Source organism: Orcinus orca, chromosome 1 (assembly GCF_937001465.1).
Source record: "Orcinus orca chromosome 1, mOrcOrc1.1, whole genome shotgun sequence".
Classification (NCBI taxonomy): Eukaryota; Metazoa; Chordata; class Mammalia; order Artiodactyla; family Delphinidae; genus Orcinus; species Orcinus orca.
The window spans coordinates 198,238,887-198,252,895 of record NC_064559.1 but is presented as its reverse complement, the minus strand read 5'-3'; the positions used below and the strand labels follow the sequence as shown (position 1 = coordinate 198,252,895).

At 55.3% G+C, this 14,009-nt stretch overlaps 1 protein-coding gene across 10 annotated transcripts in view; it reads right to left on the bottom strand.

The window, feature by feature from the left end:
- Positions 1–1,638: 1,638 nt before the first annotated feature.
- The window catches only part of UBR4 (ubiquitin protein ligase E3 component n-recognin 4), a 127,950-nt gene continuing 115,579 nt past the window's right edge, over positions 1,639–14,009 (bottom strand). For all 10 annotated transcript variants that reach the window (XM_033433099.2, XM_033433101.2, XM_033433102.2 and 7 more), the window contains 6 exons: positions 13,446–13,571; positions 12,159–12,353; positions 9,723–9,947; positions 6,376–6,466; positions 5,519–5,681; positions 1,639–3,132 (listed from right to left, as the gene is read on the bottom strand). In XM_033433099.2, the coding sequence (XP_033288990.2) occupies positions 3,068–3,132; positions 5,519–5,681; positions 6,376–6,466; positions 9,723–9,947; positions 12,159–12,353; positions 13,446–13,571 (865 nt within the window). In that variant the 3' untranslated portion in view covers positions 1,639–3,067. The remainder of the gene's footprint in view (positions 3,133–5,518; positions 5,682–6,375; positions 6,467–9,722; positions 9,948–12,158; positions 12,354–13,445; positions 13,572–14,009) is intronic.

The following is a 14,009-nucleotide window of genomic DNA, read 5'->3' as shown; positions in this document are numbered from 1 at the left end:
TCTCACATGTGGAGAAACTGAGGCTCGGAGAGGTAACTGAGGCTGCACAGCCAGCTCTGAACCCAAATCTGACCCCAAGCCCTTTCCCTGGAGCCCTGGCTCCCAGGCCCCACCCCACCCCTGAGCTGAGCAGCCTGGTGGGCAGAGGAGGGCAGGTGTGCGGGGAAGGCCATCATCAGGTGTGGCCAGTCTGGAACCATCTGAACCCCCCCAGTGGGGCTGCCTGTTGAGAAAAACAAGGACCCAAGAAGCAATTAGCCCAGAAAATGGTTCGGGACAGGAAGGGACTAACTTTTTCTGCCCGATGTCCGGTGGTGCTGTCAGGGGACGCAGGCTGGGGGAGGCCGAGTTCTTGCCCTGGACCAGCTTCCACTCCTGCCCAAGCTCTGCCGAGGGCTCCGCTCTGGGGCCTGTCACAGACCTGTACGGCCACCGTGTCGGCAACCTGCCTGCAACTGCAGCAGGCACGGGGAAGCACCAGGGGTACAGACCAGGAAAAGCTGTGGCCGTGAAAGCAGGAGACTTGATGCGACTGGGCTGAGGCCAAAATTCTGAGGACTTTGCAAGAAACCAAAATATGAAGGGCAGAGAAAAAGAAGTGAACACCTTGTCATGAGCCTTGGAGACCTCAGCCTTGCAGGCCCAAGGAACCAAGCCGTGGTTAAGCTTCCGAAGGCCCTCGGTCAAAGCGTGAGGCCCCAAGGCGTTGCCATGAGCGCGGCTCAGCCTCCATCAGTGCCCGCCACCCGGCAGGCAGGGCTAGTCCCACCTGTTTACCCCGCACCCTCCCCTACTCTCCCCGCTGCCTTTGCTGTCCCAGACGAAGCTGTTCCAATCTATTCCCTGCTAGGATGTTACGTCACAGCAACTCCACATGGTAACGTGGACCTGGGATGTCTCCTGGGAGACGACCAGAAAACGGGAGATGATGGACCTACGAGAGGGAATGAACTTGCTGTGCTCAGTGTGAGAAGCAAGTGTGCCTGAGACCAAGGTCCGTCATCCACCTTCAAAGCTGGACATATCTGGACCTCACCTGAGACGTGGAGCTTCGTTAAAGAAAAAGCCAGGATTCTGCAGACTGCAAATGAATTCATCAGTAGTAAGAGCGGCCATTTCCTTACTACATGGCAACCAAGTAAACTCGCGTAAACGTGGCAACCACCTGACCCCGTAGATACCGACATTCCCATTTTACAGATGAGGAGACTGTGGAGACACCCAGGGTGGTGGAGCTGGGATCTGAACAAAGGAGTGAGCGCCTGATGCCCTTACACGCCGCTGCCCCCTCCCTCGAGCCCGTCCGTCGCTCAGAAAGCCCCGTCGCCCACCCACACCACCGTGCACTCCTATGCACTTGGCACACGCATGTTCTCGTCTGCCAGGGCCTGCCTGCCTCTAGCTGGGGTTTTTTAAAGATTTTTTTGATGTGGGCTTCCCTGGTGGCGCAGTGGTTGAGAGTCCGCCTGCCGATGCAGGGGACACGGTTTCGTGCCCCAGTCCGGGAGGATCCCACATGCCGCGGAGCGGCTGGGCCCGTGAGCCGTGGCCGCTGAGCCTGCGCGTACGGAGCCTGTGCTCCGCAACGGGAGAGGCCACAACAGCGAGAGGCCCGCGTACCGCAAAAAAAAATGTGGACCATTTTTAAAGTCTTTATTGAATTTGTTACAATATTGCTTCTGTTTTATCTTTTGTTTTTTGGCTGTGAGGCATGTGGGATCTTAGCTCCCTGACCAAGGATCGAACCTGCACCCCCTGCACTGGAAGGCGAAGCCTTAACCACTGGACTGCCAGGGAAGTCCCTCCAGCTGGGCTCTTGCAACAAATTGCCCTTGTTTCTCTGGCTAAAGCCCAAGCACGACACTCACTCCTGCTTGTGTCTGCCCGGTCAGGGGCTCCGGGGAAGACACACTAAGTCCTGGCTCTGGGAGTCTTCTGAAGGGACCTAGAGGCCCCTTCTGTCCCAAATGGTCTGGCCTGAGGAGTGAGCCACATAAACTGGACGTCAAGATAGGGGACACTGTCATTCGGGAAAGCAGGTGGCAGAGTGGCTCACAGGGAAGTGAAGGAGACAGCCACTACTGAGCTCTTCTTCCCCGCGAGGCCATGTCTGGATGAGCCTTGCCCTACAATCTGGGGAGAGGCTCGTGGGAGTCCTGCTGCCTCGCTAAGAGGGCTGCTGCCCATGAACGTGGGGAAGCAGGTCTCAAGGCCCCCAGAGGCAGCTGCCACAGTGGTTCAGGACACGACTTCGGAGGCGCAAACCTCAGCTCTGGCAGCTACAGGCTGGGTGGCCTTGAGCAATTGATGCTGGTTCAGAGAAGGCGCTCAGTAAAGGGCAGCCACTCAAAGTCTGCCCCAGGCCCTCTCCCAACATGGCAACCCTGAAGAAAAGTCGCCAAAGGATTTCCCATTTGAAGTTAACAGGGGACCGTCAAATGCCTCTGCTGTAGAAAGACTGCGCTGAGCCGGCCTTTGGCAGAGGACTAGAAAGTCACATGTCTTTGGGCTCCAGCTCTTAAGGCCAAAACTTAAGAGAAGCCAAGGCGTTTGTTTCAGGAAAGATCATAGCCGTCAAATGCGGTGCCCCAACTTGCTGGCCGAGAACAGACAGGCTCCGTTTGGCGCCAAGAGACAGCGAATGTGATACACGCAGGCCTCCCTGCTGACGCCAGACAGGGCTGTGCAGTCAAGGAGAAGTGTTTGGCCAGTGTCACTAAGGAGGGGTTCAAGCACAGGCAACACCTTCCTTTCCAATGTGTATTAAGTCATTTGTTTATTTCTCAAGATGCGCACACTCAAGTATTCAGTTGGCCAGGACAACTCGTGGCTCCTAGGTATGTACAGGTCCTTCGACGGCTTGGGTTACAGACAACTTCATAGCTAGTGCACCACACACACGAGATAAAACAGGAAGCCTAAAATCCCCAAGCCACTCCAAGAAAAGGGAGGGAGGGAGGAGGGAGGAGCAATGATGGAGCAACCCGTGGCGGAAATCACACACAGGAGGGGAGAACACAGAGGCAGGCTAGCTTCCATCTCTGTCGACCGCCGTTTCGTGTGGTGCTCAGGGGACTGAGTCCAACAGGTCCTTCAGGAAGCTCTCCGGATCAGTGATTTCTGATAAGAGACCTGGAGAACAGGCAGAGACTGCTTAGCAGCGGCCCTTGCAGCCCCCAGCCCGAGTCACGGAGGCTGCGTCCACGCGGGAAACACACTGTGCTCCCACAAGCTCGGACACAGCTGCTCATGGGAGACCGGCAATGACCGCAGAGACAGTCACCGAGCAAACACTCTCTCCTGGGAGGGGAGCTGGGCTCCGACACCTGGCGCTGCGGCAGGATTAAAGGCGTTTAAAGTGGCAGCGGCCAGCTCACGATCTCCCCAGGGCGGAGGTGCTAAACCCGGGTCCATGGACCCTGCAGGGGCCTGTAAGTCCACTGAAACTCAGTGCGCAATGGAGCGGGGGGCGGGGGGGTCCTCTGGAGAGAGTGTCTACAGCCTTCAGCAGATTCTCAGAGGGACCTGGGGCCAAACAAAGGCTAACTCCACTGCCCTCGAGGGCTGGGAGGAACAGGGTAGGGTAAAAGAACCCAACCCCTAGTTCAGGGCCTGGGGCAAGCTGCCAGAGCTCAGGAGCTCCGTTTCCTCCACTGCCAAATGGGGACAGTGACAAGTCCTCGTCACATCACCCTGGGGATTAGATGAGGCCAGTTACGTGAAAGTGCCCAGGGCACAGAAGGCGCTCGCTCAATCAGCATCAGGTCCCCTGCGGCCCATCCCTCCCTCACAAGCAGGGCTCTCACTTGACCAATGCGGGGTCGTTAACCCCGAGGCGGGGCAACACTCAAACTGAAGTCTGGGCTAATGCAGGAAGACTGGCGCCCATCAGCTCTTGCTGGTTTGGAAGGTGTTTTTGTCCTTGCATTTGAGTAGGGTGTGTCGGATGTTCTGAAATTTCCTACCAGTTTGAACAAAGCAATAAAGCCATGCCGTAAACGCCTGCGCTCGAGTGGAAGGCGGCAGAGGCCTCCCTCCTGACCTGCCCCCGCTCTTCCCTGCTCCAGGGCTGATGCAAAGCCCTGAACAGAGGTGAATACCTTCCTTCCCCTGCCTGCCTCTTCCTCCTCTTCCTCGAACTTTGACATTCATATTGACAGTCTTTGTAGACATTCACCAGACCCCTGGGTGACAGGTAAGGCACTGGGCCCTGAGGACACAGACACACAGGCTACCTGCTCTCAGTTGGGGCCACCTCTTGAAGAAAGCAAGGAGTGTAGCCAAGATAAAATGTCTAGGCTGAAAAAACACCCATGGGAGCATCTAGTGAAGTTAACAAAGGAACTGTGGTGAGCGGTGGCAACCTCTGACCGACAGGTAACGGGGGAGGCACCAGACCAGCAAAGGCCCGTCCAGTATGGCTTCCACTGAGGCCACCGCAACAAACGGCCAAACTGGAAGAAAGGCCTGGAGCTTTGGCGAAGCTCCATCCGGGAAGAAAGAGGAATTCACACTGAGCATCACTCCGAACGTTTGAGGGTTCAGTGCCCAGAGGACAGACTAGAAAATGCTAGTGGCGACCTTCTCTTGATAGGGGGATCTGGGGAGATTTTTTCTTGCTCTTCACACTTGACAAAATTGCCGTCAGGGAAAAGGAAACAAGCTCACAGAAGAGTCAGGCAGGTGCGGCTCCCCCTGCTTTGGCTCTGGGAGCCTACCTTGGAAAGGACGGTGGTGATGGGGGGCTGGACTGCAGTGCCCACACCCTCAGAGGGCACGGGACTTTTAATTCTGGGTTGATTTCCCAGCACTGGCCCAAGTCACCTCCCCCTGCTGTCACCTGATGCTTGGTTATGAAATCCAAACAAATTTTAATGTGTTTGCAATTAGGATGACAAATTTGTTGTATAACACAATGACTTCATTTTTACCAGCTGGGGGATGAGGAACTGTCTGAGGATGTCTCATGCGACAGCACTTCAAAGCACCTACTAGCAGAAACGTTCTTTGCTCTCTTTTGATATTTACTATTTATCTTAAGAATCAGAGTTGAAATCTTCCACACCTCCCCGGGGGCAGCTGTGACATAAGATGTCTCAGTCCCCGAAAGGCAGGAGGAAGACAGGTAAGCTCCATGTTAGTTCTCTGAACTGTCATAAGAAGCCAGGAAACCAAAAGGGGCTCCAGTGATTTTCCAGCTATGCCCCACTGGGAATTTGTTTAATCTTCAAAGCCTCAGTTACCCCATCTGTAAATGGGGATAACCACAGCTCCGCCTCACACAGGGCTGCCCCGCAGACTGGGAAAGTGCGTGCATGAGAACACAGCACCTGGGGTGAAGTGAGCCACATGTCACGGCCGCATCTTGTTACCAGGGACCTGGTATGTACACATCTCTCCCAGACCCCTCGGTGGTGGCCCACAGGCTGGTTCTCGCCTGTTTTTTCCTGTGTGTGAAGATGAAAGCGATGGCCAGCCCCACTAAGATCTGTGAAAGACGAAAAACCTTGACACTGACCAGCGGCGTCGAGGAACTCTGAGAAGGTCTCCACTGGCATGAACTCCTCCTGGAAGGCCTTCAGGGCCTTGTCGGCAGCTTCGTGGATGGGCATGTCGTTGTGGCGGATGTACTCTGCCAGAGAGCAGGACCAGCCACCCTCCGTGTTGCTGGTCGGCACCTTCTACGAGAAGCAACAGGACACACAGGCCGGGCGGGTCGCTCAGGTCAGGCAGGGAAGAAGAGGGCCCTCCCATACACATCCAACTTTTCCCTGGAGGATGTGTTCTGCTTCCAGGAACAACAAAATTTCACTTCATTCCTCTCACAGCCCCTCTCCTAAGCACACGTCACATGAACCTACAAGCTTCGAGAGGCGATGCGTTCTTTCCTCCCCATCCCCTCCACCATCAAGCATTTCCCTAAGAAGAGGGACTCGTCAACATGCTTTAATTCAGCTGTTTCATTTAGATGATGAAAGGAACCACCCCAAACCCTCTGATTCTCTCAAGGCTGAGAGGAGCGTCCCTATTATAAAGTGGGCTGGAATAAGTTACACTCACACAGGGCAACGGAGTTGATCCAAACAGAGGGGACGAGAGCAAACAGAGAGTGACTCGGGGTGGAGCGGGGGGAGAGCGGCCTGTAGAAGAGGGTCTGCAGCAGCCTGAGACCGGGTCACAGGAGCAGTCATGGCTACAAATGCAATCTACACACGCAGGGGTCGGAGCTAGAGGATAAACCCCTCCCCACGGCGGGTCGGCCTGTTTCTCGGGGGAGGCTGGTGGAGGAGCCGGCTGCCGAGGCAGGGTCAGAGCCACAAGCACAGACGTCTACGCCCCTGCCAAACCCGGCCACGCTCCCAGCAGCCTCCTTACCTTAAACATGTTATAAATGAGATCAACGAGGGCCCAAAAGAGAAGGGAAGAGCGATAAGCAGAGTAGTCCTTCACCGCCTTGTCTGTCAGCCTGGAAAATAAAACCAAATCCCATGTCCGTGAAGACCCCGGGAGGATACTCCCAAGGACAGAGCCAAGCATTCTGGGAGCAGGGGAAGAGTCACGGGCACTGAGCATCACTCAGCTCCAGCCACTTGCCATCTTCTCAGAGGAACACGGCCACGGGTCAGAGCTTCTGAAGCCCTGGGACCCAGAGGTTTATTCACCACAAGACGCTGCGTGACAGAGTCATCTTTAGTAGCGACTCTGCTAAGCCAGGGAAAATGGGAAAGAGGGAGACGTAAGTTGCAACACGGCAGCCAAAAGGCTACTGCCTTAAAGAGTCGCCACAGAGTCCCGTGTTTCCCTGTGTTTAGCCCCCACACGCACTCTCGGACTTGACGGGACCTAATAAATGCAGGAGGAAACAAGGTTCTACTTCAGTCTTCACATTCCCACTTGGAGAGTTTTTACCAGCAGCCAGCACACCTAAAGCAGTCTCACACAGTAATCCGCCAACCGCGTGCCATGTTAAAACCAGCAAGCTGGTGGACACCTGGCGTCGGACAACAGTGACGTCTCGGATGCGAGCCACAGCCGGCCCAACACCTCCGAAATCCCGGGCTAATCCCAGAGCTCACCGCACCCCTTCGTTTCTAACCAGCATCGCTGCTACTTAATCCAGTGACGCTGTCTGGGATTAGAGAGCAGCCAAGCCCTCGGAACACGGAGGGCCGTCACTGCCAACAGCGTCCACCGCCTTCTCAGCAGACGCTCCTGGTCTGAGGAATGATTACTGCAGGTAGAGCCACCATGAAGTACAGAACGACCAGCACCCACTCTGCACAGTGAGTGAAGTGCCGGTGCCAGGACTTGGTTTCTACAGCCCAAGATCTAGGAGAGGTTTTGTCTGCAAACTGCCTTCATATCTGTAGTAAGTAAAGGCTAGATAAACCCTTGTCGTGGAGACTCTACACCCTGGAACAGAGCCCACACCAAAGGCACCAGAACTTAGGATTAAAATGTGTGTGCATGCACGCACCATGTGTTTATATACGCTAGAATCATAAACATCAGACAAGCATAGATGTTATTCATCTAGAAGCTAAAACTACACTGTATGGGCCTCAACTGAAGGGACTACCTAGCATGAGACACGCCAACCACACCTACACTCAGTCAATGTTTAAGTTATTAACCAAAGTAAAATAATAAAATGAGACAATTCTGTTCGCTAAGGTATGCTACCTGTACCCTCCCTCCCCCCAACATCTCCAAAGCGCCCACCTCCTCCCCGACCGCCACGCATGAGGATGCTGCAGCCGAAAGGGAAAACTACTGCGAGGTGGGCCTGTGGACGACGATGAGAATTCTTTCTCTGCAACTCTGTGCGCTGGCAGACAAGGAAGCAGAAAAGGCTCTGACGGAAGCCTAGTAAAGTCCCAGGCTTAAATACTTGCAAGTTCCTGGCAGAAGAATCTTTTTTCTTGAACGTAAAACCCGCAGAAGAGAGCAACTTCTCTTGTGCGGACTCCCAGGTTTTTGTGTACCTGCTGCTGCCCCCCACCACCCCATAATGGGCTGAGGACAAAGCCTGCTGCCAGTGGCACTGCCCCAACCACCAGGAGGTCACCCTCTAAATGTCCCTCCTTGCAGGGTGTCCCACACCGTGCTGATGGCCAGCACTCTGCCACCCTGCTTCCAGGGCACCCTGCTCACACCCTGACACCCCGCCAGGGCCGCTCCTTCTTGCAGCTCTTTCGCATTGGTGGCACGAATCTGGAGTGGCCCTGCCCAACTTAATTATTTCAGGTTAATTAGCAAAGGTGACTAAACTGCTACAGAGGAAATGGCAACTCATGAGTGCAGCTCACACTGGATTTCCTAATTAAGCCGTGACCAAATCAGCTTTTCCTTAACTGCCTGGGACAGTAATGAATTCCAGTCTCCTAATTGAAAGCAACACAGCTCCTGTGGGTTCAGATTTCACACCTGTCACCGAGAGCCTGTGCCCAGTGAATAGCTACTTTGCGTGCTATGGATACAGGCCGAGCCTGGCTTATCAACAGCTTAGTATCTTCCAGATCTAACTTTTGACTCCCAGCAGCTAGTTAACTATTAATGCTTTAGACTCTTGCTTAACACTGGAAAGTGCTATGTTTGGAATAGGGGCAGGGGCTAGGTAGGAATCTAACAAGACCGGCCCCCTCCTGCTCTACACAGAGGCTGGCACTGGCTGGACCCAACAGCAGAGCTCCAACCTGGTCTCCCCAGGCCACGAGGTGCCTACCACTAGCGACTTGATAAATCAGAGCTGATGGAGGTGGAGACACCAGGTGTGCAAATTCAGGCCAAGGCTGCTTCCACTTGGTCTGTCATCATCAGGGGCCTAAAAGCTCCTCCCTGCACCCCTGTTGGAAATGTCCCCTCGGATCCTAGCGAAAGCAGACACAGGAGGACAGACCTTCCCAGAATGAAGCAGGTTTCCCTCAAGGGCAGAAGCAAGCTGACAACTCTTAGCCTACTCTGTAGCCCAGGGAGGGCAGGCTGCTCGGGGCCACGACGGGCCAAGAGTAGCGCCAAGGAGTCCCCTCAGGGTGGCGCAATCTGTGCACTCGTCGCAACTCGTCGCAAAGGGCTTCTTGCTGTTGTTGTCTGCAGTTGTTTGCCTCAAGACACCTCCCAGCTGACCCAAATCACAGCACGGGGTCATGAAAACAAAGACCACTTCCTTCCTGAAATGCCTTCCTTCTTAGGGAGGTGTCCACACCAACAGCAGAGAAAGAAAGAAGGCTCATGGAACGTGGGAGCAGACGGGATAGTAATGTGACCAAGGAGGGAGATGAGGAGCTTTTAATACCAGAAAAGAACATCCCCGAGCACAGCCCCCAGGAAGCTTTGCTAGTTTATGCGCAGACCAGCAAGATTCGGAACACCTGGCTACCTGTCTCAACTGCCTGCCGACCCTAACCCTTCTCCTGAGAAGTCTCACCCTGTGCCTGGCTGGCTTCCTCTCTGAGGACACTTCCCAGGGCTAAGCCTGGCCCCACACTTCTAGTGCCTGAACAGCTGACCCAGAGGGGCAGGCACCCAGCGGCGTCAGGCCTCGACTCTTGGTGTGACCGGCTGGGAAGGCTCAGGCTCCATTGCCGAGTCAAGCGAGGCGCCTCCAACTCAGCACCTGCGCGCCGCGGGCAGTTTTTACCCACAGCGGCTACAGAGTCCGGGCGACGGGCGGCCCAGGAGACGGCCCCCTGCAGCAGGCCCCTCCCGAAGCGAGCACTGACCTGCTAGCTCCCCCCGGAGCCACTGCCCGGGCCTGAGAGGTCACCAGCAGCCGCCGCAGGATTTCCACGCGTATGGCTCGCCACTTCTCGGGGGGCAGGACGTGGAGGGCCAGGACAGTGAAGTAGTGGGGCCCGTCCACTTCAAAGGCACTCTCCACCCACTTCTCCTTGGGCTGCTCCAGAAAGCCCTGGAGGTTCTTCTCCTCTCGGGAAGTTGCTCGGGTTCTGGAACAAAAGGAGCACCATGAAACCAGGGCAGAAGCAGGGCACGAGCAGCAAGAGGGGAGGAGGCTTGCTCAATCTCCCGTCTTCTTTTACGTTTCCTGAGCGCTCGGCTCACGGAACCCCCCCACCCGTCCTCCACCGCCCCTCCCGCCTCCTCTCCAAGCGGGGCACCCCCAGCCCCGCCCCAGTCCTTCTCGGGGGCATCTTCCTCGTCCCCCATCCCCCAGCCCAGCTCCGCACAATTCCAATTGCGCATGTCCGGCACATTCACAAACACTCTGCCATCCACATGTCCTGACAACTCTGGAAGGTGACAGCCGGTACCCTCTTTACCAGGGTATCTGAAGGCCCGGGGAGTGAAGTGACACAACCAAAGTCACCAAACCAGTCAGCAAACCCAGAGTCTCTGAGCCCACAGCCCACACTCCCCGACTCCACGAGTCTCGGTACAGCTAACTGTTCACACGGCATTTGCAGCTGGTGCCCTTCCTAGGCTATCGCGGTGTGTTCTTTTATGTGTCTGTGTCCTCTCTCCTCCATTAGAACAGATTCCTCCCGGCGAGCACTGCTTCTCGTTCTCGCTTTTGCCTGAACTGCAGCAACAATGGTAATCATCAACTTTAACGCCAAGCCCGTTCTAAGAGCTTTCCATGGATTATCTCATTTAATCCTCACGATAACCCGATGAGACGGGTACTCTCCCAACGTTACAGAAGGGGAAACTACAGCACAGAGAGAGTAAATATTCTGCCCAAAGCCACACAGTGGGGAGTGAAGGAACTGGGCTCTGACCCAGGCAATCTGGCTCCAGAGCTCTCCCAGCGTGGACTCTCCACCTGCAATGAAGCTTCGACAGGTCACTAGACGGGCACTGAGACCACTTCCTATCACGTATTTCTGGCTACACTCTCTCCTTACGGCCTGGATGGTGCTCTCAGGCCAAGAGTGCTTGATGCCCCATCCTAGTTCCCTGGAAGTAAAAACACAACACTAGTAGCAGCTGAATCAAAGTTACCAGGTCTGCACATGGCACTGCCAGGCACTGGACTGTGGGAAAGCAGGGGGGATGGTACGGGGACACCGGGCACCCTTCTGCTCCATGGATGAACACAGATGGAACAGGCGGCTACACCAGACTGGAGTGTCCAGAATTGGAAATCAGAAGCTTTGTGCCATCGCACGACCCGCTCCACTCTGCGCTGGCTCGCGCTGTGTGTGACATACTCGCCTTCATATACAAACGTCCCACCAAAGGCAGCAATCCCTGCTCAACCAGCACCCCCCCCCACGCCCACCGTGACCAAGCTCACACCAGCGTGAACCAGCGAGGGAAGCAGGCTGTGGCGGGAAACAGTGCCTCTTCATGCAGCTTCCAGCTTGGCCTCTAACTGACCGAGACCATCAGGACACAGCCCGCTCCCTCCCCAACTAAGGAAACTAAGCATGAGTTACGAGCGTCTGGCATTTCAGAGACACAGTGACATCGGAAGCCACCAGCTCTGTTCTGCTAGACAAATCATGCGGCCTCTCTGGGTCTGCTTTGCTCCCCGGAGACTGGGGCGGCCCCCTCCACCCCACTGCTGCCAAAAAGAGGCAACGGCTCTGTCAAAGGCCCCACGGACACCAGCGATCAGCACTGCTCAGGCCTGAAGCACAGGCCTGTTTTTTTTCTGGGCTACCTTCCTTCTCAGCTGACTTTCCCAAATAATCTTCAACAACACCTCCCCGCTCACAGCTGCCAGAAGCCTCACTCACTGAAGAAGAGACAGGGATAGCAAGTCCAGGCCCTCGGTCCTGCCACATCCTCCAGCTGTGAAACGCTCACCTGGAACAGCCTGTGTGCCTTTGACAGTGACTGTGTGCAGCCCTGACCCATGGCCCCCCCCATCCAAGGGAATAGTCTTGCAAGTAGCAGCTACACTGAAGTAGAAGCTTCGATGATCTGGCCTCTCCCACTTCCTGCTCCCCTCTGGGCTGAAGGTCAGTCCAAGGAGGCAGCCCTTGGCTGCCCGTGCTGGTAGATGAGACAGTTTTGGAAAAGGAAGCCACCGTACTCTTTATTCTGTGTGATTCCAAAGAGGCGCAGATGAACACTCCTACTTCGGTAAAGGCTGCCTGGGGCCAGACATTCGTTCTAGAGCTAACTAGAACGGCTACAGAAAAGGCGGGAGAGCTTGTCGGGCAGAGGAACCCGAGGCGCGCGGTACTGACGTGTTCAGGACGTAAAGCACGGTGTGGATGATGTACGGGATCAGGTGGATGTTGCTCTCCCGGCCGCCCCCTCCAGTGTCCGCGCTGAAGGACTGCTCCATGGCGAAGCGCAGGAACAGCAGCTTGGTGTCGTGGATGTTGAGCTGGTACGTGGGCTCCCGCTGGCCCGTGCACTCCTGGAGGTAAGTATTGTGCCTGGGAGAAGAGAACAGGTGGTGAAGTGGAGGCACGCTCCCTGGTGAAGACCCAGCTGGGAAGGCAGAGCCCCCCTCGGCCTGATGGCTGTGAAGGTTACACAGACAGATCGAGAATGAAAGGGGGAGTCAAGGACAAGGGCTGGGCTCGGGGGAAGACAAGAGCAGAGCACACTTTTGTTTCTGCTGTGACTGAACGCGATGCTCTCCAAGCTTTGAGGAGAACGTGCCGGTCTGGGGGCGGGGCGGGGGGGGAGCAGGGGGTGCATTTCTTGATGGACTAATGTCATAGGACATATTGTGACCACATCTGGAAGTGCATTTTGGGAGAAGAAATGTAGAACTTATTCATTCTGACTGACAAGGTGATCCATCCATAAGAATCATCTCCTCAACCTCCAAATAAAAGGTCTTCCTATGTCAATGTACATCACCAACCACCTGGACTCTGCCCCTGAGTAAGTCTGTGCCTCAGTCTCTTCATCTGCAGAACGTGTATAATAACAACACTCGGTAAGCAGTTCGACATGCTGCCCAACATGACTTTCATCATTATTACTGCCAAGTGCCTGGTTTATGGTAAGTATCTTTTCATCCCCGAGCTTTACAATAGGACTTGGAATGGGGCACCACTGCACAAGGCATCTGCAAGAGATGAGGACCTCACAGAAGGTTTCGCTACTCTACTCTGGATCTTAGGACAAGGGAGGCTTTGAAAGGAGCCCGATGTTCCCCACGCCATCAAGCTATTTTCATTATTTAAACCTCAGAGAAAAAGAAGTGAACTCTGAGAAATTTTGGCCTCAAGGACCAAGTCAGGGGTCCTGTGTTTTGTGTCCTAAGATCAGCAAAGGAGGAGAGGTAGCAGATAACCAGAGATTCCACCTGGGGCCCCAGACGCTGAGGGTGCTGGCTTCTCCCAGCAGAGTCCCCTCTCTTCCGGATGGGCTCCCCTGTCAGGAAGCAAGGACAGACACAGATTCCTGATGAAGGTGACAGGAGATGGCTTCCCCGGGGCCGGGGCTGACAGCTGATCTTCCCCCATCTCCTGGGAATCCTCTCTTTTCTACCATGCAAGATGCTCCACACTCACCTTGCCAGACAGGTGGCAAAAGCTGACTCAGGGACATGGGGCCCCCAGACGGGAAGGAGACCGTTGCACTTAGTGTTGGCGTTCTGAAGGGCGGCACTTTCCCACTCTTCCCGGCCTCGAGCCAGCCTGGATTGGGAGGAGAGCAGGGACAAGTGACTGCTGGAATTAATCTGGCAACCAGGCACCTGGGCGTGTAGGGGTGGAGGAGGGTTTGCTGACACTAAGGAAGTGCTGGCCCGTGTGCCTGACTCTACAGAGAGGAGCAGCCGTTTGTAACCACGATGGTAAATGCCAGCTTCACCGCCTCTAGTAAGCAAGGCTGCTCTCACCAGCCTTGGCCCAAAAGCCAAGTATCTTTTCCAGATTATATGGCAGGAATGGCACTTGGGCCTGTATGGCTGAAGGTAGGACACCATACTTTGCAGAGCCTAAGGAAGAGAATTAAAGCCTCAGGGATGGCAGTCCCACCCCCTCCCAGTCCAGGGCCTCTGGCGAGCTGCCCGCTCCCCTGAAGTCACACAGGGCTAGTACTGAAGCACATGCAAGGGGAGGCCTAGTGAAGGA